A 24599-nucleotide genomic window follows, 5' to 3' on the forward strand; every position below is an offset into this window, starting at 1 on the left:
GTTTCCTCCTGTTACAATCAATGGTCAGAAAAAGGGGGGAAAATGTGTTTTAGAAATTCTTAGGAATTTTATTTGTAGGAGTGGAAATCCTGATGGGATTGATATTTGATTTATGGCCTATGAAATATCCTAAAAGCTTATTTATGTATTCACGCTCTCCTGTTGCATTTGTTTGGGTTATGGTTCAAGCTTTTCTCCCCTGGGCTCTTGTGCTGCAGTTGCTGTATCTCTTGGATGCTGTGCAAAATGGAATCAGGCAGCCCAACCTCAGATTTACCTTCTCTTTGACCCTCTACATTGCTCGTGTGGCACAGCAGATTCTGAAGCCAGGTACTGTAACCTACTGGGCATGTTGTCCTTGATCGATATGGGACGATGAGATAGCTGTGACACTGGTAGGAGCCATGAAGTATGCTTTCTTGTGTTTCGAAGAAAAACTTTCAATGCTTGAGTAGACTGCCTTACTGGAGAAGTGAGAAGTGCCATTTTAATTTGTGTACAAAACCAGTCTGATCCATCAGGGATGAAGCCACTACATCCTCGTAGTTTTGGGGTGGAGGTGGGCAGAGGACTAGATGAGTGAAACTAGATGAGTGTGCGGGTCCTGTTCATCAGATCAGAGTAGGTTGGCCAGAGTTTCCTTTTGTCCTTAGACACTGAATCAACATAAGTCACTGTTGCAAAGGAGAATCATAGCATCAGGGAATAGTTCAGTTTGGAAGGGACCTTGTGAGGTCTCTAGCTAAACCCTCTGCCCAAAGTAGGGCCAGCTATGAGGGCAGACCACTTTGCGCAGGGTGTTATCCGAGGAAACCTCCAGACCTCTAGACTGATGCTAGAAAGCCCCCAAGGATGGAGACTGTACGGTTCCTCTGGGCAACTTGTTCCACTGCTTGTGGGGGACGTGTCTGGTCTGTAGGTTAAAAATTATGATTGCCTAACGTGAAGTGTTAGGCTTGGAACGTGGAGAGATTTGCCTCTCACTTTGCCACAGATTTCTGTTTTGTCAATGAAGTAACGTTGGATTTGCTGATATCAGAGCCATGTTGAATGTTTATCTTCTCACCTCCTTTGTGCGCACTCTGAATGAGCTTCTTATTTTGGGGAAGAGAAGAGGAGGGACGGCCAGCAATATAATCAGCCTTAGAGCAGAAGGCCTCCTCACTGTAATTAATGTACTGTTCTGACAGCTAGCTGAAACACTGGACAATACAGGTTCCATTTATTTTTCTGTGTGGTTGTGTACTGTGAACGTTGTCCTCCTCCACAATAACTGTTGTTTCTCTTCTCAGAGGAGCACATGTATATAAAGGTAAACAGATTCCTTCTGTCACACCAGTATTTGGACCTGAGGAAAGTACCAGGGTTTTTCCAGCTTTTCTACAGTTTTGATTTCGAGGTAATGTAAGAATCCCATCTTAGGTATCCACTAATTCTTCAGAAAATAATAGAAAAAAGGCATAAAAATGCAATGAAATCTTATTCTTCCATAGGTAATTAATTAGAGGCATCTTTGTTTTATAGTGGAATTAGAAGTATTATTTCTGGGTTTCTTTGTTGTTTTCTTAGTAGTAATACATAATGAAATCATGAGTTGTGCTGTGCATGCTCTGTAAGCACAACAAACAGAATGTTCTGCCCTAGCTAGCTTACATTCATATTTGAGTTTAGATTATTAACGTTGAGTTCAACTGAGGTATTTTAGAAACAGCAACTTTTAAAGTTCCATTATCAGTGCATATTTGGGCTGCAGAGTAACTGTTCCGGATGGATGTTATTGATTAAATTTGATAGGGATGAAAATTGAGAAGTCCAGAAGAAGCTGTTAAGCACTGTGCTGGCACTCCCAGGGAACCAGAGGTTTTGTGCTCTTATGAGCAGGCATTATTTCGAAATGTCTGATGGTGGTATTTTTCTTATGGCTTCTAGTACAAAACAGAACGAGAGTGGATTCTCAGATTTCTTGGAGAAGGGCTGCGTGATAAACATTGCTACGAGCTTTATGACTACCAGAGGATTTTCCAGGTCATTCTTTCCTTCTTCAACAGTCCTTTGTGTGATGAGGGCTCCCAGGTAAGATTTGAAAAAAAACCAAAAAACCAAAACAACAAAACCAAACCCCAAAACCAGAACAGTTTGCATGGTTTGGAGATCCTAAACAAATACAAAGCACAAAGGAGCAGTTGACTCTTCCCTTGCCCCTTGAAAATCTTTTCCTTGTTGATTTTGTGTATGTGTGGAGGGGGAAATAATTGCTTGTGTCCAAACCAGAGTCACATCCTTGTCCCCTGAAATTGGAACAGGTCCCTGCCATCATGGAACCTCACTCAGTTTCATCAGCTGGTGGTCTGGCTCTAGACGTATTTCTACTGCTTCATGGAAAATATTGCAGATACCGCAGTTTTGCTCATATGGTCAGGGCCTTTGCTTTTTTAGGTCTCCTTCTTCCCTAACCAGCATGTTACCTGTACAGTGCTTTAGCAGGAAGAAAACTCACATGCCAGAAGCTCTCATGTTCATAAGCACTCACCCTGAGAAATCCAGTCTGTTAAAAGTATCTCAGTAAGGTATCAAAATCTTGGACAAAAAGAGAAAATTGTCTTGCTACCTTAAGACTTCTTTTAAAAAGTAGCGTCTGTGTGTATGGAGCCTTGAAAAGAGAATGTCTTTTCTTCCCTGGGGTTGCTAAGAACATGTGGTGTTTGGTAATACATTTTAACTTTTAAGTTGATCAGATCCCAGATACCAGTCAGATTGCTAATTATATCCTTCTGAAAGATTGATAATCATTAGATCCTGACTATATTCTAATTTTGTAAAAGAGCAAATGATATTTTCTGTTTCAGAGTCGTATTCTGGAGATACTACAAAATGCTGCCCATGTCACCAGAGCTGCCTATGAGCTGATACAAGATCACAGCCTCCTAACTTGGATACTGCACATCTTAGAGAAAAGGTAACTAGGGAAATACTAGTGAAATGGGAACAATTTTACTGTCCACAGTAGAATAATTATGCAACTGAGTATGAAAACAAGGGTGACAGATACGGAGATGGCCTGTCAGCAGTTGTGACATTTGGCACCTAGGGCCATACTGGCAGAACTTGCTGAATTCTGAAGCGTTCCCGTGTGTTTCTGAAAACAAAATCAAGATGCTTTCAGGTGTAGTAGGAGGGATGATGGTGGAGAGGGGCTTCATGTTTTTGATAACGCTTTCTTGAAAAACTTAGAAAACAACATGGCACCTTATTTTAGCGTATGTGACTCTTTCATTTCAAATACCCACAATTCACATCCTGTCATAGGACCTCCTACACAGTAATTGGCACAATAATGAATTTGAGCTGTCTATAACATTTCTCCTCCCACTCCTTTCTCCTCCCCTTGCCTCTCCCTCACATACATGCACATGCGTGTACACACACGTGCGCGCACACATGCAAAATCTCTTTTGCATAGATTCCCCTGGCAGGTTCAAGCAAGGTTTCAGGATCATCTACAGTGCGATTGACCTGAACAGGTTCCCAGTACGCTCCCCTGTTGTACACCTCTCTTTGGTACAGTTTGGTACGTTTGGAAGTGAAAAAGCCTGGATTTGGCCTCTGGCACCCAATACTTACTTTGTGATTGTACTTTTGAGAAGCATTCTTCTTGCATCCTCTGTACAAAAATGAGATTGCTCCCTCCCCCTCCCGCCCCTGCCCTTAGAATAACAAAGTAAATACGGCTCCTGATACTGTGCTGTAAGCATTGCTGTTATTACTTAAAGTCTTAGGAACTTAAGGAACCAAGCTTGAACAGTAACTGCTCTAAAGAAATGGTGGCAATGGTTACAATGTAATGGAATACTTGGCAGAGCTGTGGAGTGAAAGATGCGAGTCAGAAATCACTAGTCTCATGCAGGGACTGTGATACCCTACTGTGTTTCCCCAGCTGCAGCATGGCAAGAGGAGGGCAGTAACCAGGGCCTCCGTGTGGCTGGGGCTTCAAAGGGGTGTGCTCTCCTGCCCCGAAGGGGTCCTGGCTGAGAGGCACCTATTGCCATTCATGGCTCCAAAAGTACACTAGAATGTGGTCCCCTCTAGGTAATGGACTGGTTCCCGGTTAGGATCTGCCTTCCAAATGGGTGTTTGCTTTTTTTTTTTTTTGTTTTTCAGGTTTCTGGAAAACAAGCTGTTAAGTAAAATTATTTCCTTACTCCATACTCTGTGGCTAACAAATTTAGGAGGCAAGAGAGAAAGCAAGAATCGATCCCAGGAGAACAGGAAGTTTCTTCCAATTCAGCTTGTAAATGAATTTCTGTATGTTTTGATCACATTAATCAAACACATTCGGTAAGTCTTTTTTTTTTTTCTTTTTTTTTCCCTTTTTAATCAATTTGCATCTCATCCTCTGTCCAGTTTGAAACTTATTAATGCCAGAAGAATTTCTTCATCTCTGGTAGTTTAATGCTTTTTTTCCCCTTCAGTTTGAATGTTCAGTAGTGAATTTTGATGAGATTTCTTTGACAGGAAGGTTTAGCTGTTTAAATACATGGGGAATAAAATAACAGCTGATGCACAATTACTGTCAAGTTCTACATCCTTAATTACTGGCCATTTTTAACCTGCTATGTTGTTTTACATTTTTCCTACTGGATTAGAGCCTGCAGTTAGCAATGCTATTTGCTGCAAGGATCTTTCATACCCTCTGAAGGTTTAGACTTTCTGTGTCTGTACCTGTTGTGGTTTAGGCCCAGCTGGCAACAAAGCACCACGCAGCCGCTCGCTCACTCCTTCCCCCCAGCAGGATGGGGAGGAGAAAATACAACAAAAGGCTCGTGAGTCAAGACAAGGACAGGGAGGGATCACTCACCACTTATGGACACAGGGAAAACAGACTCGACTTGGGGAAAAATGAGTCAATTTCATTTGTTACCAATCAAATCAGAGTAGGATAATGAAAAATAGAACCATATCTTAAAAACACACCTTCCCCCCACCCCTCCCTTCTTCCTGGGCTCAGCTTTGCTCCCGATGCCTCTACCTCCTCTCCCCCCAGCAGTGCAGGGGGACAGGAATGGGGGTTGCAGTCAGTTCGTCACACGTCGTTTCTGCCGCTGCTGCCTCCTCGGGGGGAGGACTCCTCACACTCTTCCCCTGCTCCAGTGTGGGGTCAGCCCTCCACGAGCTTCTCCAGCGTGAGTCCTTTCCATGGGCTGCAGTCCTCCACGAACTGCTCCAGCGTGGGCTTTCCCACAGAGTCATGGCCTCCTCCGGGCCCAGCCACCTGCTCCGACGTGGGGTCCTCCACGGGCTGCAGGGGAATCTCTGCTCCACCATTAACCTCCACGGGCTGCAGGGGAATCTCTGCTCCACCATTAACCTCCATGGGCTGCCAGGGGACAGCCTGCCGTCTCACCATGGGCTGCAGGGGAATCTCTGCTCCGGCACACCTCTTCCCTCTCCTTCTTCCCTGACCTCGGTGTCTGCATGGTTGTTTCTCTCACATCCCACTCCTCTCTTCACTGTAGCTCTTCTTCTTCTTCCTTCTCCTCCTCCATCTTCTTCCTCTCCTTCTCTTTTATCAGCAGTCTTTTCCCCTTCTTAAATATGCTATCACAGAGGCGCTACCACCATTGCTGATGGGCTCAGCCTTGGCCAGAGGTCCGGGTTGGAGCCGGGGAAGCTTCTAGCAGCTTCTCACAGGAGTCACCCCTGTAGCCCCTCCCCTGCTACCAAAACCCTGCCACACAAACCCAACACAGTACCATAAGTGCAAACTGTATGAGGAGAAACCATGCAAAGTTCTATACGACAGTGTTAAGAAGGGGTCAGTCTCTTCTCTCCAGACCTAGAGCACTTAACCTGCCTAAGCACAGCAGTTGCAGCAGAGATAGTAGAAAGCGAGTGGGTAACCAGTTCTGTTTGGCTTCATAATAGCACCTGCAGCTCTTTGTGCAGACAAGTATTGCCACAGCCTGGAGAAACTGTTTATTTCCTCAAAATTTTGAAAATTCATGCAAAATAAAGAAGCGTAGGTAAAGCTCCAGACCTCTGTCCTCTTCCTTGTGTGCCATCTGCCTTTGCTATTTACAGGCAGGAGGGCAAAGACTATGTTTCATGGTCTGGTCTGCCAAACACTAATAGAGTGAAGCACTGGCGATTCAGTGGGAATGAAACCAATTTTCACTGGCATCCTGAGCAACAAAAGTATGTGTCTAGAGAACTGCAGGAGAACACTGTAGGAAGAGACTGGAAGGAGAAGAAACCTGTACTTATTTTATTAATTAGCATGCAGAAAAATACATGGCACTTTTGTTTTCTTTTCATAGGACTAATTTAGACCTAGCCAAACTGACTCAGTTTTTCAGTACACTCAACTCCGTGCTGGAATATCGTGCTTCAGTTGTTGAGGCGTTCAAAGAAATGAGCCGGTTCACTGTGAATGACAGCGTTTTCTCAAACAAAGAGATCCTGCTGCTGCTGCATAAGTGGAGCGTCATTGAAAAAGACCTGCAACTGCAAGAGGATGTGCACACTGTTGCTCAGAAATACCAAATCAAAGAATTGCTTAGTAAGTACTAAAATATTTCAGAAAAGTAGTATTGTTGAGCCTGTTACAAGCTAGCCATACAAGTGAGGCAAACTTCATAGGAAGTAGTATTAATAACTTTTGTTGGACAATCTGATACAGCTTGGGGGAGGAGGAACGGAAATGGAAAGCCATTTTTCAGGTCTTCGTTGTAGTGATTTCTAACTTTAACACAATTCTGGAAGCTTTGGAGAAACACAGTTTTAGAAAGGGAAAGAGCTTTAAAATGAAACTTAGTTGCAGATCTAGAGTCAGGCTTTGAAAAATTGTATTCTTAAATGAAATTTTAAAAAAAACCGGTGCTTGGAGGCTTTCTGCTCAAAGATTTGAACCATTCTGAGTGTGGATGGGGGATCTGAAAGTGAAATATGAGTAAAAACTAGCAGTAAAACAAGCAAAAATGAAATAGCTAATCTTTCTTGTTGTCATCAGTGTTGGAAGAAAGCAAAAATACATTTGGACTTGTATGACTTCTCTTGTTATCTCTGTGAATAAAATGTAGAAGGAACTTTGTAGTGGGAGATGTTAAACAACGCTGGTTTCCTGCAAATACAACAACTGCTCTTGGTGCACATTACAACTTCTATAGGTTTCTTTAAATGTTCTGTATCTTAAAGTATCACTGTATTTAAGGGATGCTATAAAAGCTTTGGTTTTTCTGAAGTTTTTCACACCCTTTTGGTGTCTTTCTGAGGATTTTTAGAGAGGAGTTATAGTGACATCTGTAACTTACTATATATGTGGTTTTAAAAAAATTTGTTGCTCCAAGCCTCAGGAGCTTATAAAGCAGTTACAAAAATGGATCTTTATCTGAAATTTTGTTTCTGAGGTTACATTTCAAGAGTTGTCCCCATCCCCCACAGCCCCGGGGAAAAAATGCTGAAATGCATTTAGTTCATTTTAAGCTGCAGAGTGCAACATAATTGAAACTTCTGATGATTTTCTCAGTGACTCCTCGAAAGCAAATCGCTGTAAAATGCTCTCGGTGGTGTGGTGGTGGCAAAGTGCTGTTGCTGTTTGGGAGCTTTGCTGCTCCCCGTGACACAGGCAGCATCTAACGGAGGGCAGCCCTGCATCACAAAGTTCGGCTGCCTGTCTCTTCCCATGGGGTGTGAAAAATTCACGTGCCCTTGGTTGACAGCACCTCGCCAGCCAGACACTCAGCCGGGATGCGGCTGTGCTGGAGGAAGGCAGACTTTGCTGCTTTAGCCTGTGCCATTCAAAAGCAACGTAGCTGTGCTGGTACCTCCTTCCGTAGGCAGGCTTGTGCTATGCCTTCGCTAGCCCAGAGAACAGCGGCTGGAGCATTTCTCATGAAGTGGCGTAAATAATGTAGCCTTACTGGCAAAACTGCATCTTGTGGACCTCTGAAATACTGCCTCGGCTTCGCTGGGCTGTGGGCCAAGGCCTGGGTGGCATTATTGCTCACCTCAAAGCTAGGCGATCCAGTTCAGAAAAGTGTTTCAGCCTGTGAGTCACTGGGAGCTGCCTGTAGCCCATTTGCTCTGAATTGCATAGGCTCAATTAGGCTGCTAAATGAGGCTCGTACTTATCCTTTTAGCAACTGAAACAACACATGATACCGTCTGTCTTGCATAATTTTGTACCAAGAAAATCCTTTGGAGTAGCTGATGTTTGTTTTGGTGCTGTTTTTCTTACAGAAAATATTAAAGAAAAGAACAAATCTCAAGCCTCATCTCATGCATATAATCACATTCGGAAAAAGAATGAGATAGAAAGAGAAGACGACACTGCTGCAGACCTGAAAGTCTCCGAGCTGGAGAAATGCAGAGAACATCTGAATTCCATATTTGCCCATTGGGAGCCTGTTTTCCCAGTGCTGCCTACCAAACATCGAGGGGAGCCCCTCAAATCTGCTGACCTCTGCGGATGAAACAGTCAGTCTTACCTGTGCGTCCGCTTACGTAGTAACTAAATGGCTCCTGAAGTCCGTGGTTGAGCACAGCCTCAACATGCAAAATGTTTCGTTAACTCTGCGGTGGCTACAGAACTGCATCTTGCCACACCCAGTGGCAGTGCAGGAGATCCTCAGGGATGAGACATTGAGAAACAACATCTTCAAGTTTTACACCCAGATCTGTGAGGCCAGCAGTGGGACGGCTGGACTCCTTCAAGAGCTCTGTTTGTTCAGTTCAATCATGCTTCACCTAATGGATGCTCAGGGCCTGACCAACAACAGCTTTCATGAACTTGTGAAAACGTTGTGCCTGTCAGCAGCGACGGAAGAGGATGCGAACAAGAAAGGTAACTCGTCTTTCCTTTTCACTCACGTTACAAGGCAGTAATGGTAGAAAGTAGGTAGTTCCATGTTTTTTTTAATTCATCAAAACAGTTTGAAGTTTGCCCATGTCCGTTGGTGCTTGTAACTTCACAAAGTAAAGGCTATGTCTTTGGTGGTATGGGCACAGGGGTTGGTAGCACAGAATAGGGTCACACTGTAGGGGTTTCTGATAGTACAACAGTTGTACTCCCTCAAAGAAACTTCGCTTTCTAGGACTAAAACGGAGTTCAGTGAGGTATAAAAAATATAATTCCAAGGGGAAAAATAGTCTGCAACAAATGACTCTGTGGATATGGGTTCTGATCCATATGCTGTTCAATGTTATCATTTGATAGCAAAAGCCACCGGTCAGATTTCAAACTTTTTTATTTGAAGAGGTGAGAAGGTTGTGCTAACAAGAAACTTTCCTTTCCTTAGTGTGAGGAGGATCATTGGCTTTGCATGGGCAAAAACCCCGCAAATTTTCCATCTAGGAAAAGAGTTAGGAAACTATTTTAAAACATAGGTCTGGAGGTAAAATGGTTTGGTTTTGTATTACTATGTGGAAATAGAATATCTGTTCTGATTTTCCTCTAATTTTTCTTCCACAGCTGTTTGTGTATTCCTGACTTCTGTTTACATTGGGGACATATGGCTTGGAGCACAGGAGCCAGATATGTTAATAACCCATGTCAAATTGATCTGCAGTAGTACAGATGATAAATTAAACGATGATGACTTGGAAACTCATAAACAAGGAGAAGAAACTATTATGCCTCTTTGCAAAACCCTTTACTTGGCTACATTGGGGCATTAATTCAGTGAACTGACACTTAATCTTTAACGTTATGTGCTCTGCCATCGTTGCTGTGAGCCATGAAACCCTCCTGAACTGTTCTCCGTACAAATCTAACTTGTTTTGTCATGAAGATCAATATTTTATTACTGTGTGCAAACTCAGAGGGGGAAAATTGTATTCATCATCTCTCAGTGGAACATTAAAGCTATAATTTCCCTTTCCTTGAACAGTATGGGACACTGAATGTTATTTATATCATTTTTATTACAGGCATTTTTAACTTTATGAAGACCCAAAAAAGACTGATTAGTGCATTGCCTCTGGACTGTATTTCAGTCCCAATATAAGATAGGGAAAAAAGACTGCAGAACTTCACCACAATGTGGTATAAGTGCAAAGAACGAGTAGTCAGAGGTTTAGCCACCATGATTATCCACTATTTCTTGAAGAACCCAGTTTCTTTCATGATATATGATACCAAAACCAGTATGAATAGAAGACTGAACACTGGAATCATGATGGTCTGGGATTCTTCTTGTTTTTAAATTAAATGGCTTTTGAAACCATTTATATTGGAGCTGGTCTGTTTTTATTCTCCTTTCTGGTTGTTTTGTTTTGTTTTGTTTTTTAATTAAAAAAAGCCCTGACCATCACCGCTGCTGGGACTTGCAACAAAGGCCCATCTTCTCTCCACTCTGAAAAGATGAGAGATGGAACTAAAACCCAAATGACTTGCTGCTCACTGATTATACATGGTTTTTATTGGAAATTCTCTGTGAAATCTGATAAATATTTCTTGAACGTGGCCTCGAGGGCAGTTTAACATACCATTCCAGATATGCAAACAGGCAGAGCCTGAACTTGAACCTTTGAAATGTAAAACAGGATTTATTACATTGACTCATGAATATGTGCTGTGCCTAGATACTTAGTACAAATTCTGTACAGGACAAAAATCAGAAATGCACACTCCTTGTGATGTTTAATTTTTTTTTTTTTAATAAAAAAAGTGAGATGCAAATAATGAGGATTACTTCTACATATAAATATTCTTGTCCTAAAGAAGCCATAATATCTATATCAAGACTTGATTTAAAAATAGCAAATATTTCTTGAAAAAGCTGCAAGCCCATTAGAGGCTAAATTTTGTGTCATATAAAATCCCTAGGGTCTGACATCAGGAAATCTTCTTTGTGATGAAAAAAACCTTATTTTCTTTAAAAAAAACCACAGGCAAAATGAAACCAAAGTAGTTCCAAAACAAAAGATGTCTTTCTGTCTCATCTAACTGGAAAAGAAAATACTCATGACATCTAGGGAAGGAGTTTTTCGGCTGTCTTGAGGGACTGAGCACATCTAACAGTGGTTTATAGTACGATTTGCTTGAGAGAATTGAAGAAATGAGGTAAGACCATTCAGCCAACCTAAGGACAATAATGCAGAAATGTATTTTCTCTACCCAAATCTATCTCAATTGGCAATAAATTAAATTAATTTTCCCCAAGTTGAGTCTGTTTTGCCCATGATGGTAACTGGTAAGCAATCTCTCTATCTTAATCCTGACCCATGAACTTTTTCATCCCATTTTCCCCCCTGTCCTGCTGAGGGGGCATGAGAGAGCAGCTGGGTAGGCATCTGGCAGCCAGCCAAGGCCAACCCACCACAATATGTAATGTGGTGTGGTGTAGTGTAGCCGCTTCCAATCCCTTGATAAAGTAACAATCCTAAATGCCACAACCCAGTTGTTACACACGCTCCAACAAGTTGCAAGCCCAGAATGTTCTTGGGTGTGCACTTGCATGCCTTGCAATAGCCTTTCACATGCCCTGTGGCCATGTTTGCTTAAAAAAACCTGTATAACTGTGGTACCTGCAGGAGCAGAATTCATGTGTTGAAGCTCAACCAGTTGGAAGAGTGATTCTTGAGTGAGATCTGATTCTAGAAATAGGTACAGCCGATGCAAACAGGCGTGCTAAATTACTTACGCTTAAACAGCTATTTGCGCACCTTGGGATTTCTCTCTGTGGATGGAAATAGTGATTTCTGAATGCAGTTGTGTCACTGCTAAAATAAGGAAGGTAACTTTCAAGCCTATAGTGGCTTTAGCTGATGAGATGTCACGGTGCTATAGAAGTGGAAAGTAGTATCAGGAGACCGTCACTATGACTAGGGCCAGTCATGCATGTTGGTATGCTTTCCTTACAGTAGTGCATCTAAATCCTGACCACATGAATCCACCCTAAGGGTTCATACTCAAATGATGATTTTCTGATGGCCTTAAGTATTCAGAAAGGCCCAACAGCGAGTACTTTCTCCCTAGCTTGTAATTTTTTGTTAGTATTGCCAATACTGCTATTACCAAAATACTCAAGGTTGGAGGAGAGGATTGTTCATACGCATTTCTTTTCTTTTTTTTTAAATGGTAGTTTTGGAAACAGAAAGAGAAAATTAATGCAAATGAACTGACAATTTAAAGCTACTAGCCTGTCATGTAAAAGATACAGCTGATATGTGCTTATCAGTAAAGAGAATGTAGCTGTGCATGTGGGAACTTTTAAAAATAAGGCTTAATCTCTCACTGCCTCTGAGCTTCAATAGATTCTAGTAATGTGGCAATTAAAAGATTATTATGAAGTCCTCCTGGAAATAATGGTCAAGTATCTTTAAAAGCCATAGATGGTTAGCAGTTGAATGATTTGTATGTGTGAATTACTGCCAACATGTTCAAAATGCATTTTAATAAATTGTATAGATGGAGAGTCATTATTTTAAGAAATGAAGCTTGATTAAAATAAATTGTGGAGAGCATTTGGAAATGGAAAACTTGCTCCATATATGGGCCTACATTTTAAAACAAGGAGTTTCCACTATTTAACACAAGTTACTCGCTTTGACGCCGTTGTGATGAGAACCATGTGGATGAAGCTCCAGAGCGCTCTGCAGTGGGCCCAGCGGTCTGGGCCACTCTCACAGAAGTCATTGCCAGGACAGGCCTTTTAAGCCTTTTACTCAAAATTCACAAAAACTCAGTGAAATCAACAGCCCAGAAGAACATACTGCTTCCTGCTGTACCTGGTGTACAGACCATGCACAGTTTGAGTCGCAGGTGGGGCTCCTCAGGGTTTGAAAGGGATCTCAGCGATGGGCTGCCAGTGCCAGTGCTCAGATGAGGACATCTGACATGTTAGCAGGAGAGGACTGCGCACAGCATGACCGACGGGGCAGAACGATGCGGCTTTTGTGGGGGTAGTGGTTTGGGGTAACATTTTTATAGAAGTCAACTATGTCTTTGAACCAGCAGCATGAGCTGATTTGGGTCGCGCTTTGTTGACTGGTGGGTGCAGCATTTCAACCATCCACGAACGCTGCAGACCACACAGGGAAGGCCTCTGTTAATGGAGGGCTCTGGGGGAAGGGGAAATACAGTGCTCACTGTGGAGAGCAAAGCACTGGAGGGCCTTGAAATGGGTACGTATGGAAATGTCACAGAAGGAAATGCATTTCTCTCTCCCCCGCTCCCCTCCTCCCAAGTTAGGTTCTATAAGATAAGCTTGCATTTTGCATATTATTTATTACTGTTTATATACTTCATACTATATGCCTGCCATTTTCAGGTAATTTGAAAGGAAAAAAAAAGGTCTTTTCAGTGGTTATGTACTTCGAGTCATGTCCCAGTGCAACTAATGAAACAACACCAGTTGTTACGAATGGGAGTATTCACATCTTTCAGAAATCCCCTTGGAATCCATTTGTAGAGAAGAGGTTCTTGAAAAACAGGGTGATACGAGTCTGTCATGAGTCAGGGAGGAGGATGCTGGGGCAGACTGCGCCGGCAGGCAGTGCAGAACTGTTGCAGGAGAGATGTTCTAGCTCAGGGTGGATGGACGTGGCAGGAATGATCGAAGTGCAGTTGCTGCATCCTTGAGGAGGAAAATGGGTCTAGATGGTGGGGTCCTCTTCAGACTGTCTTTGATGATACTGTGTGATTGCAGTGGGGTTAAAGATAACTGTCCCGATTTGCAGCGGGAGAGCTGATGCCAACAAGGGAGTTGCTTCATGTCTCCTGTGAGAACTACCTCAGCTCTGGCAAAAGGTAAGGGTATCTGAGGGGACGGGAAGGTTGTTGTGGCCATCTGAGTAGACTAATGGAAATGTTTGGTTCTCTGCTATCTCTCTGTCCGTGTCGCACCTTCAGTTCCTGCAGCCCTTCCTCGTTTTCTCCATCTGCCATGACTCAGTCTGACTCAACAGACTTTACGCCTTGACAGGTTTCCAAGCCCAACACCAGTAGTAGTCAGTTTGCTCAAAAAGCAAACTGCAGAAGTGTTTATCTCAGAGATTAAAAAATTTGAAGATTTAAAAAAAACCCCACAATACAAACATATGCCTGATGGTTTGGTCTGTCTCTTGTGTTTAAGGGCTTTTTTAACACAGCCCAACCCACCCACTCTCTGGTAACATCATAGCCCACGCTCCCTGTACACAGCGTAGGGCTGCTCTGGCAGTGCTTCACTGTAGGAGTTTTCGCTGTCTGCTTGGGGACGTGGAATTTCTAAGCTGCTCCTCAAGTTTCAAATGAATTTTGTGTTTTCCTCAGCCCAGCAACTAGCTATGCAGTCTTACATCTATTCCACCCCTCGCTGCCTTCCTCAGCCTGACTCTGCAGCCCCAACTTCGTGCTTACTGGAGCTCTAAGGGTTCCTCACCCTCTTGTGGACCTTCGCCTGGTTCTGCCTGGGTTTGGTGGGGTGCCACGAGTGAGGAGAGGTGGAGAGAGCAGAGGCCACGGAAGGGGGAGGGAGTGCGAGTGGCCCTTCTGACTGCTCTAGCTAAGCTAAACCTGTCCTCTCCACCTCACCAAAAAGCTGCTGGGACCCTTATGGAGGGCTGTAGCTTCTGTTAAACTATTTGTCAGCCACAGCTGAAATCAGGCAACTCATGCAGAAATACGATGTTGCTTTTGTGGTTTTGCCAGCGTTTTCCTTTGATATCATATGGTAAACACACTTCTCTTTTTCTGATGCCTGGGTAACTGGCAGATACCATTTCAAGATTGTTCAATATTAACAGTTTCTTTTCCATCTACCATTTCCAAATGGAAGCAAGAAGTAATTGGTTATTGGTAGCAAAACTTTATTTCTGGGCAGTAGGTAAAGCTAATGACTTTATTCAGTAAGACACTTGAGATAATTAGTGCTGCCGTTAGCTTTTTAAAGGCTCTTCTAGGTAAACAGTGTTTTAATAAATTTTAAGTAACCCAAATATTTTTTGCAATAGAAAAATAAATAAAAAGCATATTCTATCCTTGAGGGAACTGCTGAGCTTTAAGTTAGTGAAGCAAGTTGTAACCCTTCTAAAAGCAAAGTTTCATGGTTGATGTTGCACTTGACATTGTTGCTCATTTTTCACAGGATGACCAAGTGGAGGCATCACTAAGATGCAGCTGATGAGTGTGACCTGAGGACAGAGCCAGAAATAGATGACTTGTGGCTCTCATGATACATAAACAATATTGGTTATGCTGCCTGTTCAGTAAGATCAACGGGAGGCTGCTTTCTTTCACAGCAAGACAACCCAGTGAAAACTGATGCTACAGAGACACCCCCGAGGATAACAGGACCCAGTGTGCTTTCACGTGAGCAAGGCAGAACTCTTCACAGGACTCGGGGCATAACTGGTATAGGCTTTCTGCTGGAGGAGTAAATCTGCTCTCAGCCAAATGGGTCTTAATGAGAACCACTCAACCGGCACCACGTAACTCAGAGAGGAGTTTTGAGTCTGACTCCTTGCTTAAAAAAAAAGAGAGAAATTTTACGGTCATCATCATCAGGATCTAAAATGTTGATCTAAAATGCTGATCAGGCAGCTCCAGCAACGCTGCTCAAATATGGCCGTTAGGACTTCCTCTTATGCATCCAGGATTTTTCAGGTTTGTCCTTTGTTGAAAGACATTTTTCTTTTTCTTCTTCTGAACTAATTCAGGTTTGTGGTAGCAGTGTTTAACAGGCAGTCACAGCACTGAGTTTTTCTCTGCAGTCAGGAGAACTGTTCTGCTGGTTTTGTTTAACCTGTTCCAGTTTTAACTCAGGCTCAGATCCTTCCATGAACGCCAGTTTCATCTGAAAGGGAGGTAGGTGTTTGAGAAGCAACCACATCTGAGTATGGGCTACTGAGATCATCACAGTGAGGCTGTTCACCATTGGAACTGCTTTCTTCTATCTGGTTCCCTACAATCACTTGTCTGTAATGTGTGGAGAGGAAAAAAATGTAGTTACCAGGGACATCTGTTTGGAAGACAGCAGCAGTTTCATAAGGAAGTACATTATCAAAGTTTTAAAAAATACAGAAGATGGTTCTTCTAACACAAAAGACACTGAATACAGCATGAGAGATGCTTTTGGACTTCAGACCTCTTTATCTACCATGAGAATAATGTCCTTAGCTGGAAAAGGAGTATGACCAACAGCAAAAGTGTGAGCTGTGGCTGATATGTGGTGACTCCCCCTTTCCCCCGCAAGATGGGACCTTCAGTCCAGCCCTTAAGCTTGGTTCTTTAGCTGGATTTTTAAAGAGGAAACTAGAAACTTTGCTATGACTTGCTCTGTACCAAGGGTGAAGGGAACTGTCACGGCTGCTCCTGGGAAAGAGAAGAGGGGTAAGAGCTTCGTATGACTGTGAATGGGTGTCACTGGGGGCAAGAACAAGAGGGATGTGTGATATTTGGGAGAGATTCCCTGAAACTGGGGCTGGGAAAAGGCAAGACACAGCTCTAAGGGCTGGTGGGGATCTGAGCAAGAAAGTGGGACAGACCTAAAAAGGAGTGGGTAGGACTAGGGTAGCAGGAAATTTCCAGTGTACAAATAATAACAATACAAAGATGTATGGTTCTGCCAGAAAAACAAGTTAGTGGTGGGGTGGAGGGGGCGATGATATGAGAGCAGCAGAGCGCACCCTGCCTCCTCCTCCCTCAGCCCTCTTCCCAGCAGCTTCCCAAACTTCACCCTTAAAAAATAAATAGCAGATGGGTCCTGGCCTAGAAGCAGTAAGTTCCATTCAACGTGGCTGAACACAAGATCCCAACTACTACTATATCCTTAGGGCTTCAAAGGTGGGGAGGAAAATTACATTTGGAAGAAAAATGTAACCCAAAAGTGAGAACGAAAATGGAAAATTTTTGAAAAGTCTTATTAACATCCTGGAGCCATGGCTTCAGAGACGAGAAAGAAGACATCTTTGACTAAAAGCCGGTGTTTCAGTGGCTAGACATGTAACTACCAAAATCTAGAAAACAAGATAAAGTAAATGGGAAGAAAAGGAAAATAATTATTTTTAATACTTCGGAGGAAGGGAAATATAAACCTTGTAACTTCAAATTTATATTGGTTAATTGCTAATGAAAGCTTAACATATCTGTGCCTGACAAGACTAACACAACAGGGATTTTGCTTAATGGTAATTCAAAAAACCGAAACAAACCCCCAGTCTCAGCAACAGGCCCACCACAGGCAGGCAGATTTGGGGTTTTCTTTGCTATGATGCAGGCATATTCAAGACATCTCTCTTCTCTCTGTTTGACAGAAGCAAGACAAAAATACTCTTACCAAAACAGGACGTTTTCTTTCCAGTCCATTAAGTAGCTAAGTATCATCAGCTAGCTATCCATATTTTAAAATCAGCTGGAGAACTTGCATCCCAGAGACCTGGAGACTGTCTGAGGAGAACTCTGGCCGGCTCTTGTTAATCGTTAACTGACCCTGTAACAGCAGGGAAGTTTGAGGAGGCTGGAAGAGCCCTAGTGTCCCAGTACTCAAAGAGAGCGAAGTGGTCAAGCCAGGTCACTACAAGGCAGTGCAACTGACCTCAGCCCCAGGCAAAATCATGGAATTAAAGCTAAGATAAGATACAACTGAAAAAGTATTTCAAAGGCCAGAAAAACTAATGCCAGACAGTGTGGTTTTACAGAAAGACAGGTATGGTGAAAAATGTCTGATGTCATTTTTTGAGGGGAACACAATTTGGAGGATAAAGGTAGCTGCTTTAAGCATGTTAAAATGTAGCTATTTAAACTGCAGTAAGGCGTTTGACTTCTTAGTATGCCATACTGCCTTCTTTAAAAGAACTATACACAAGCCCCATTAAACAGGTGTTACGTGAATTAGGCTTCTCAAAGAGTAACTGGAGAACGATCTCTGACTGTGGCTGTTTCTGGCAGGGCTCCGTAAGCACCCGATCCTGTTCAGCATTTTCACCAGTGATCTGGAAGGAAATGTAAAGTCCCTCTGAATGAAAGATGCAGATAAAGATACAGTGATACAAGGGGGAGCAAACAGTCATACAGCGCAGACTGGACAGCTAGTTAAGATGGACCTATTCAAACAATATTAATATATTAAATTTAAAGCCTCAGCCCTGGCAATAATATTTTTCATTGAGAACTGCAGATTTTTCATAAACTATTCTCCCTAAAGACAGTGAATCGTGGCACACAGAAAAGCTTGAGATATTCAGAAAAAAATGTAGAGCTAATATTTTGTATTTGTGGATTTCTGGGGACAGACGTGATCTTTGAAAGCCTGAAGCAGGTGATGCTGTGATTCCAAAATTTCATGTATTTATCACACTGTCTATCCACAGTGATCACTTTTTGGCACTCTTCATTAATGAACAACTATAATATTTTTTTAATACAAATACATGTTTAGCCCTAATTTTATTGAAGAAGTTCATCAGTTAAGCCAAGACGCAATGCCAAGGCACTGTGATTTAACTAGGCAGAGAAATGAGAAATGCTGACCAACTTAATAAATACAAGAACTTTTTCTCCTCTGCAGAGGTATAGCACCTGGGCAGAGACTTCGGGAGCCTGCATCCCTGCCCTCAGTGGGCAGCACTCTCAAATCTCCTCCAGTGCACGAGTTGTCTGTGGTTCGGTTTATGTCCCTTGAGAGTGAGCTGACATAATCTCAGGACTGCCTGGACTGAGTATTCTGCACCCCCTGAGGAGAGAATGTTGGATTTGATAATATGGTTGTTCATAGGACACTATCTGAATACATGGCTCGAGTTATTTCACTCTTTTCATTGTCACTTGTCAATGTCGGTCTGGTCACTATTAGATGGAAGCTTTTTTGTGTCATTTAAAACTGTTTAACAGTTTGAAAACAAAAAGGCCCATCATTTCAGTTTGTAGGAGAAAGGGCAAGAACGAGGAAGAGCTTCAGAAAGCAACGGCGAGCACCTTCATGCTAACACAGCCAGCCTGCTTCCTGGTACCTGAGCAGTGCAGTCCACTGCACAGCCTGCCTGGATGGATGTTTGCCTGGTGGCACCAGGCTTGGAGAGTGTCTGAGCAGCAGCCGCAGAGGGCATGTTCTGACCTCGCATTCAGCAAATGGTCTCCTCTCAACTGCAGAGTCTCAGTGCGTGGGATTTCTGGAGGGACACTGGCTACTGGTAAGCAACCTCTATTCCTGGCTTTGAGTTCACACGTACATTCACACAGTGGCCGGTGCTAAATAAAACCCTAGCCCATTAGTTTTCACTTGGAGATCAGTTATCTCTGAACAACCCCAGCACCACTCTACCAAGTGTGATACCAATCCCAGGCCTCTCTCCAGTGGCATGACACCTGCTAAAAGGTATGGAGCATGTTTCTTTAGATGACAGGAGTGAGAACACTTTCCTGTGAAGACACTGTAATTTGAGCTCTGGTGACTGAAGTCTTGTAACAGGCTTTGACAGTTCACAGCTAACCGTTTCTACAGCCTCTACTCCTGTGGGTCTGACAGCTGCTCACATCAAAGGGAGCTGGTTCTGTCAACATAAAAAGAGAAAGCTCTCCTAATGATGGAGGTGTGAAAGACAGCTTTATCCCTTGAAACCAGAGGCTTGAGAATAGCAAGATTTATTATCTGCTCTTTGAGATTAAATTCAGAAACTGTATTGGGGAGAAATTGGGATAGATCCCCAGGAACACTGTATATGGGAAGCCAGCTGTGAAGACTTAGCTGTCTCAGCTTCTTCTGACACAAGGAATGATGCTGTAATCTATGCAGACAAGTCACGTAGACCTCAAATACTGGTCCTGTGAGCATCCTGACCATGAGATTTAAGTACTACTGAGAAACGAGGTTATTTCTGAGCTCTCCGCCAATCTTGGCTATGAATTTCAAGATAGCTGGGTGTGAGAATATGTGATTACCACTAGTGAGATAGTAGGTAGAGATTGCAGTTGAGTATATCTTAAGTGAGTTTACAGAGAGACAAATTACCTTGATTCCAGGAAACAGTCTACTGTGACAGGAAAGAAAGGGCTGAAGAAAGTAGAGAACAGGAGCAGCTGCCTTAGGAAAGCAGAGAACAGGAGCACAGTCTGCTTAGTCAGAGAAGTACCTCTCATAAGGATCTTCTTACTATAGCATTAAAAAGGACTTCCTCTCCCCAAAGACAAGGTAGCGTGCCCAGGTAGAGCTATGACACGTCTTACCACCATCTGGAGGAATATGGTGCCTTGACTATCAGATTCACTGCCTTCGTGTACAGGAATAGGTACTTTTTTGTTATTGTAATATATATATATATATGGTGGTTATATTGTTCACTAATGAATATTACAATCTTGAAGGTAAGCTAAAAAAAAAAAAAACCCTCTGAAAATTATCTGCCCTCATGTGAGATCTAGGATATTGCTATAGATTTTTTTTCTGTCCTAGGGACCAAAACCCCTGAGCTGTCAAATATCCAAATTAGTTCCCCAGTTCCAGGAATGAAGCAGCTGTTGCAATTGATCTGGATGGAGCAAAAAATTGAAAGAGCACATGGACATTGTACAGTCTGTCCACCAAATCAGTGGTTATCTGTCTGTCCATGAAGGAAACTCTCACCTGCAAACTGAGAAGAAACCTGGCTGCAGAACAAGTGTTTTCAAGCCAACTCACACATCTCTGTCTGGCAAGTGGTATCCTCAAACTATGTCACCATATGCCCCAGAAATGTTGGGTAAAAGTTGGTAGTAGTCAGGGGAAAAAAAAATCTAAACACTGAATTGGGTTTCTTATTGCAAGAAATCTGTCTGAAGCCAGCAAGCCTCATGCTGCCAAGGAGTCCAGAGTCCCTTGACTGAGCCTCTCTGAGACTACTATGACAGGAAGAAATGTGGACAAGAGATGAGACATGCAGATCTTCCAACTCTCTGGGTACCCAATTTTTTTTTTTTTCTACATTACACTGCCTGGTAGGAAAGTGATAGCCAGAAGATTTTGGATGTGCACAGCGGTCTCAGTCACGGCTGTCAGGAATGCACAGCCACCAGTGAAATGCATGAGAAACCGGTTTGTCCTTTTGAGGGGTCCAGGAAGCAACCTCCCTGCCCCCCTTCCACTGCGTGAAGTTCCAGCCTTGGCCAGGAACTGTCTCCAGCCACTAACCCTTATTTTTCTGTATCATTTTGGATGGTAAGAAACATAGTTGAAGCAAATGTTAATACTGGCTCTTGATTACAGCAGTGTGGTAATCAGCTGCCTTGGCATGCTAATGGGTTTGAAATAATTGGTACCATGCCCCAAACCTTTTTTCTTTCTTTATTTCTGTAGGGATAGCATAATGGTGACAAAAGGGACTGGGACATGGATTCCTTGCTGCAGCTCTCTTGCAAGCGTCAACCCTCCCCCCTCTCCCAAACTCACTCATCTGACTTGGCACCAAACGACTTTGTATTGCAGAGAAGAGTGTGGTGCAATCAGATCATGGATTCAGGTCCAGGACCTCTCAGTGTCTAAGGATTATGCTGTGGCTTAAGTAGATCTAGTTGTTGCATATGCCTTTCAGAAGACACTTTGACACTGACTTCTTTTCTGTGCGGATATGCAGGTAAAAATCAGCAGACTGTACTGTGGCAGATGGCATGCCCTTGCCAAAATAGTAAGACCTTGGTGAACACAGTGGTGGAAGAGATATAATCACCGCATGTTATACAAGGCCAAAATGTAACCTTCAGGGACCCCACAGAGATCCAGCTGACAATAAAAGACAGCTGACACGCGGCGGTGGGGGTTTGCTCGACAGTCAACTGAAGCAAGAAGGTACACTCTCATGAACCGCCAGACTTGAAAGCACGCTTGTTTCACCAGGCGGCTGAGCAAGCTGGAGGAGTACACGCTGCCCTATATGCCCCTGGGCTTGACAGAGAGATGGATGAGCACAGAAGCACTGAAGGTAAAAGTTCTCCAGCCTTGACCAGTGACGTGTATGTACGTTTGTCGGGTGAATGTATGAGAATTATCACGGGAAAAGAGACAGGAGATTTTGATACAGAAATTAGATGATCGTCATGCCAAGGGTGACAGGTGGATTACATAACCAAGAAGACAACAGGGGAGGACGGTGGAAGTTAACAGGAAGAACTTCTTTCAGGCGCCCCACTTTGTTTTATTGCTGGAATTGGGAGAAGTGTAATTGGAGGGGGGGGGGTTAAAAAACAAATGGAACTCAATCAAAAAGGGCAAGTTTTGGGGGGAGGGGATTGAATAGTCTCTTCAGTCCTAAAATTGTTTTCTTACAGTATGTTTCAAGCCTTGGAAAACGGTAAGACAGGATAATTTCAAAGCCCAATCAAATCTCATCCAGTACTGCTTCCCATTAATGATTCCTGGGCTCTCCACAAAACATTCCTAGACTTGCCTTGTTCACAACAGCTCTTTTGATGGGCAAAATTGAACATATTAGGGATAAATATGGATACTTTTAAGCCAAGTATTTCACTCAGTAACATGATGCAAGTGAAAAATTTAAAAAAATCAATACTTTTGTTTAAGCCTTCCAAACACTCTGAAATTTTCATGTATATAGGCTTCTCCTGCCAGTTTTTTAGGAACAGTAAATTAATGGGAACAGGCCTCTGTTACCCTATAATTTTATGTTCATTTCCATGTGTTTCTTGTATTGTTAGCTTGCCTCCTGCTTTGTGGTTTATTCGGGCAAGCTGCCTTTTTTATTGTTGTTTTTACCTTTTGTGAGCATGCCAGAGGCCTTAGGGTGCAAATAAATTGGAATATTAGTGCTCCTTTTTACTGCCATATTATGCTCGTTTCCCTCTGCTTGTTTGTGACCTAATCTTGAACTTCTGCCTAATCTGCTGAGCTGAATTTTCTGCGTCCTGATCAGATTAGGAGGAGCAGTGGGCAAATGCATCCTTGTTTGCATAAAACGTGTTTGCCAGAAAAGCCAGCAGCAAACAAAGTAAACCAGATGTAGAAAGCTGCAAACAGAAACCTGTCCTTAGACGAAGTTCAAAATGACAGGCAGCGTTAGAACTACATTCCCATTCAACATGTGGGTGCTGCACATCAGCGGGCGCTGCGTCTCCATCAGGCACATCCACTACAGCTGCCTTCTGAGGACAGGGTCTATAATCTTTTAGGAGACTGGGGGCATGCCTGTCAACAGGGAGGTATTTATGCAGCCTCTCTTTTCAGTCATGGAGGTTTCGGGTGGAAACACCCTACTAGAATAGATTAGCTATTCCATTTATCTGCCACTGGAGGATATTTCCGTTTCATCAAGCCCAGCTGTAAAAACAGTCTAAACGACACGAACATGGGGCTCTGGGATGTCTGCCTGTAGAGCCAGATACGCTGCACACACTCTGAGCCTGAAGATGCTATTATGCTTTACTGGGCTACTCACTAGCTCAGACCCAACCCTGTCTCCCTAATGCTGAATAGTACTCTAGGGAAATTTAAATTAAGGTACTCAGGTAAGAGTGACAGAAGCACACCTGTAAACTTTCATCACTAATGAAATGGCCTGAGGCTAATTCCAGGAGAGTCTGCCCCAACAGAAAACCCAGTTTGACCGTGTTGTCTCACTCCTAAGCCGACTGGTACTGTGAATGCTACACATCCATGGTTGGCAGGTGTTTCAAGCCATTTCACCACCACACTTCCAACTGATTAATAGTCTCTCTAAGTGTATTTGTAGTTTTACCGTGGGCTTACTATGCTGAAGGACAGAAGTTCAGACATCGGCCATCTTTGGGAAGGAAGGTATTGTCATACTCCTGCCAGCATTTGCAAAACAAACAAAAAAAAAGAAGGAAAATTTGCCCAGATCTTCAGCCAATTATAAATCAGTAATTTCATTGAGTTAATTTAACCTACAAGAACTTAAAAGTATTTAGAGACTGAGTCATACACTTATTTTAGGCAAGAAAGAAGCTTGCCTAACCTTCTGCATAACAGGCCAGAGAATGATAGACCATAGGCTCCTCACAGTAATTTTTGGATGAATACAAATGCATGTTTTTCAGATGTTCAGTCATCAAGTAAAAAAAGAATTAATCACAACCCATTTAATATTCTAAATTGTTCCAGTGAATCATTACCTTCACATAAAACATGTGGTACACCTGAGTTTGTGTAGCATCAGCTTCCAGCCGTTGGTACTTTACTATTGATAGTTATCATGGGGCTCTTGAATCGGACACTAGTGTTCTAAAAGATGCAGACAGTTCACAAGGAGCATCTTTGAGCCACTGTTCCTTGAGAAACTAATCGATTGGAGTTGATTTCTCTCACTGTAGGATGTGTTTCTGGAACTCAAATCAGTTTTTTCCTGATTCTCCCCAACTTCTTTAAAAGTCCTTTTAAAGAGTGCATTCTAACATAAGTACAACATTCTTGGGATGGTCTAAGCAATGGTGCCCATACTATTATCTTCCTGATCTCACCAATAAATTTTCTCTTAATTTGATCAAGGCTTACAGAATTGCTTTGGGAGCTCGTGTTCACCTGCTTTGCCACCATGATTCCTACTTCCTTCTCAGGTGTGGTTTACAAGAGGTAGTCTCCTATTCTGTGTGTAAAACACTCTTACTTCCATAGTACGCAACCTGGATAGCTGGCGTAAGTAAAACGCATGTTGTTTGCCAACATACCAAGCAGTCCAGA

At 42.8% G+C, this 24599-nt stretch overlaps 1 protein-coding gene across 1 annotated transcript in view; it reads left to right on the forward strand.

Annotated features, from left to right (window-relative positions):
* Positions 1 to 10220, forward strand: part of URB1 (URB1 ribosome biogenesis homolog) — a 56708-nt gene extending 46488 nt beyond the window's left edge. Inside the window, 9 exon segments of the mRNA XM_050896027.1 lie at positions 219 to 330; positions 1293 to 1399; positions 1930 to 2073; positions 2847 to 2956; positions 4159 to 4335; positions 6315 to 6556; positions 8236 to 8459; positions 8461 to 8839; positions 9467 to 10220. Coding sequence (XP_050751984.1) covers positions 219 to 330; positions 1293 to 1399; positions 1930 to 2073; positions 2847 to 2956; positions 4159 to 4335; positions 6315 to 6556; positions 8236 to 8459; positions 8461 to 8839; positions 9467 to 9672 — 1701 coding nt within the window. The 3' untranslated portion in view covers positions 9673 to 10220.
* The last annotated feature ends 14379 nt before the right edge of the window (positions 10221 to 24599 follow it).

This window comes from Gymnogyps californianus, chromosome 1 (assembly GCF_018139145.2).
Source record: "Gymnogyps californianus isolate 813 chromosome 1, ASM1813914v2, whole genome shotgun sequence".
NCBI lineage: Eukaryota > Metazoa > Chordata > Aves > Accipitriformes > Cathartidae > Gymnogyps > Gymnogyps californianus.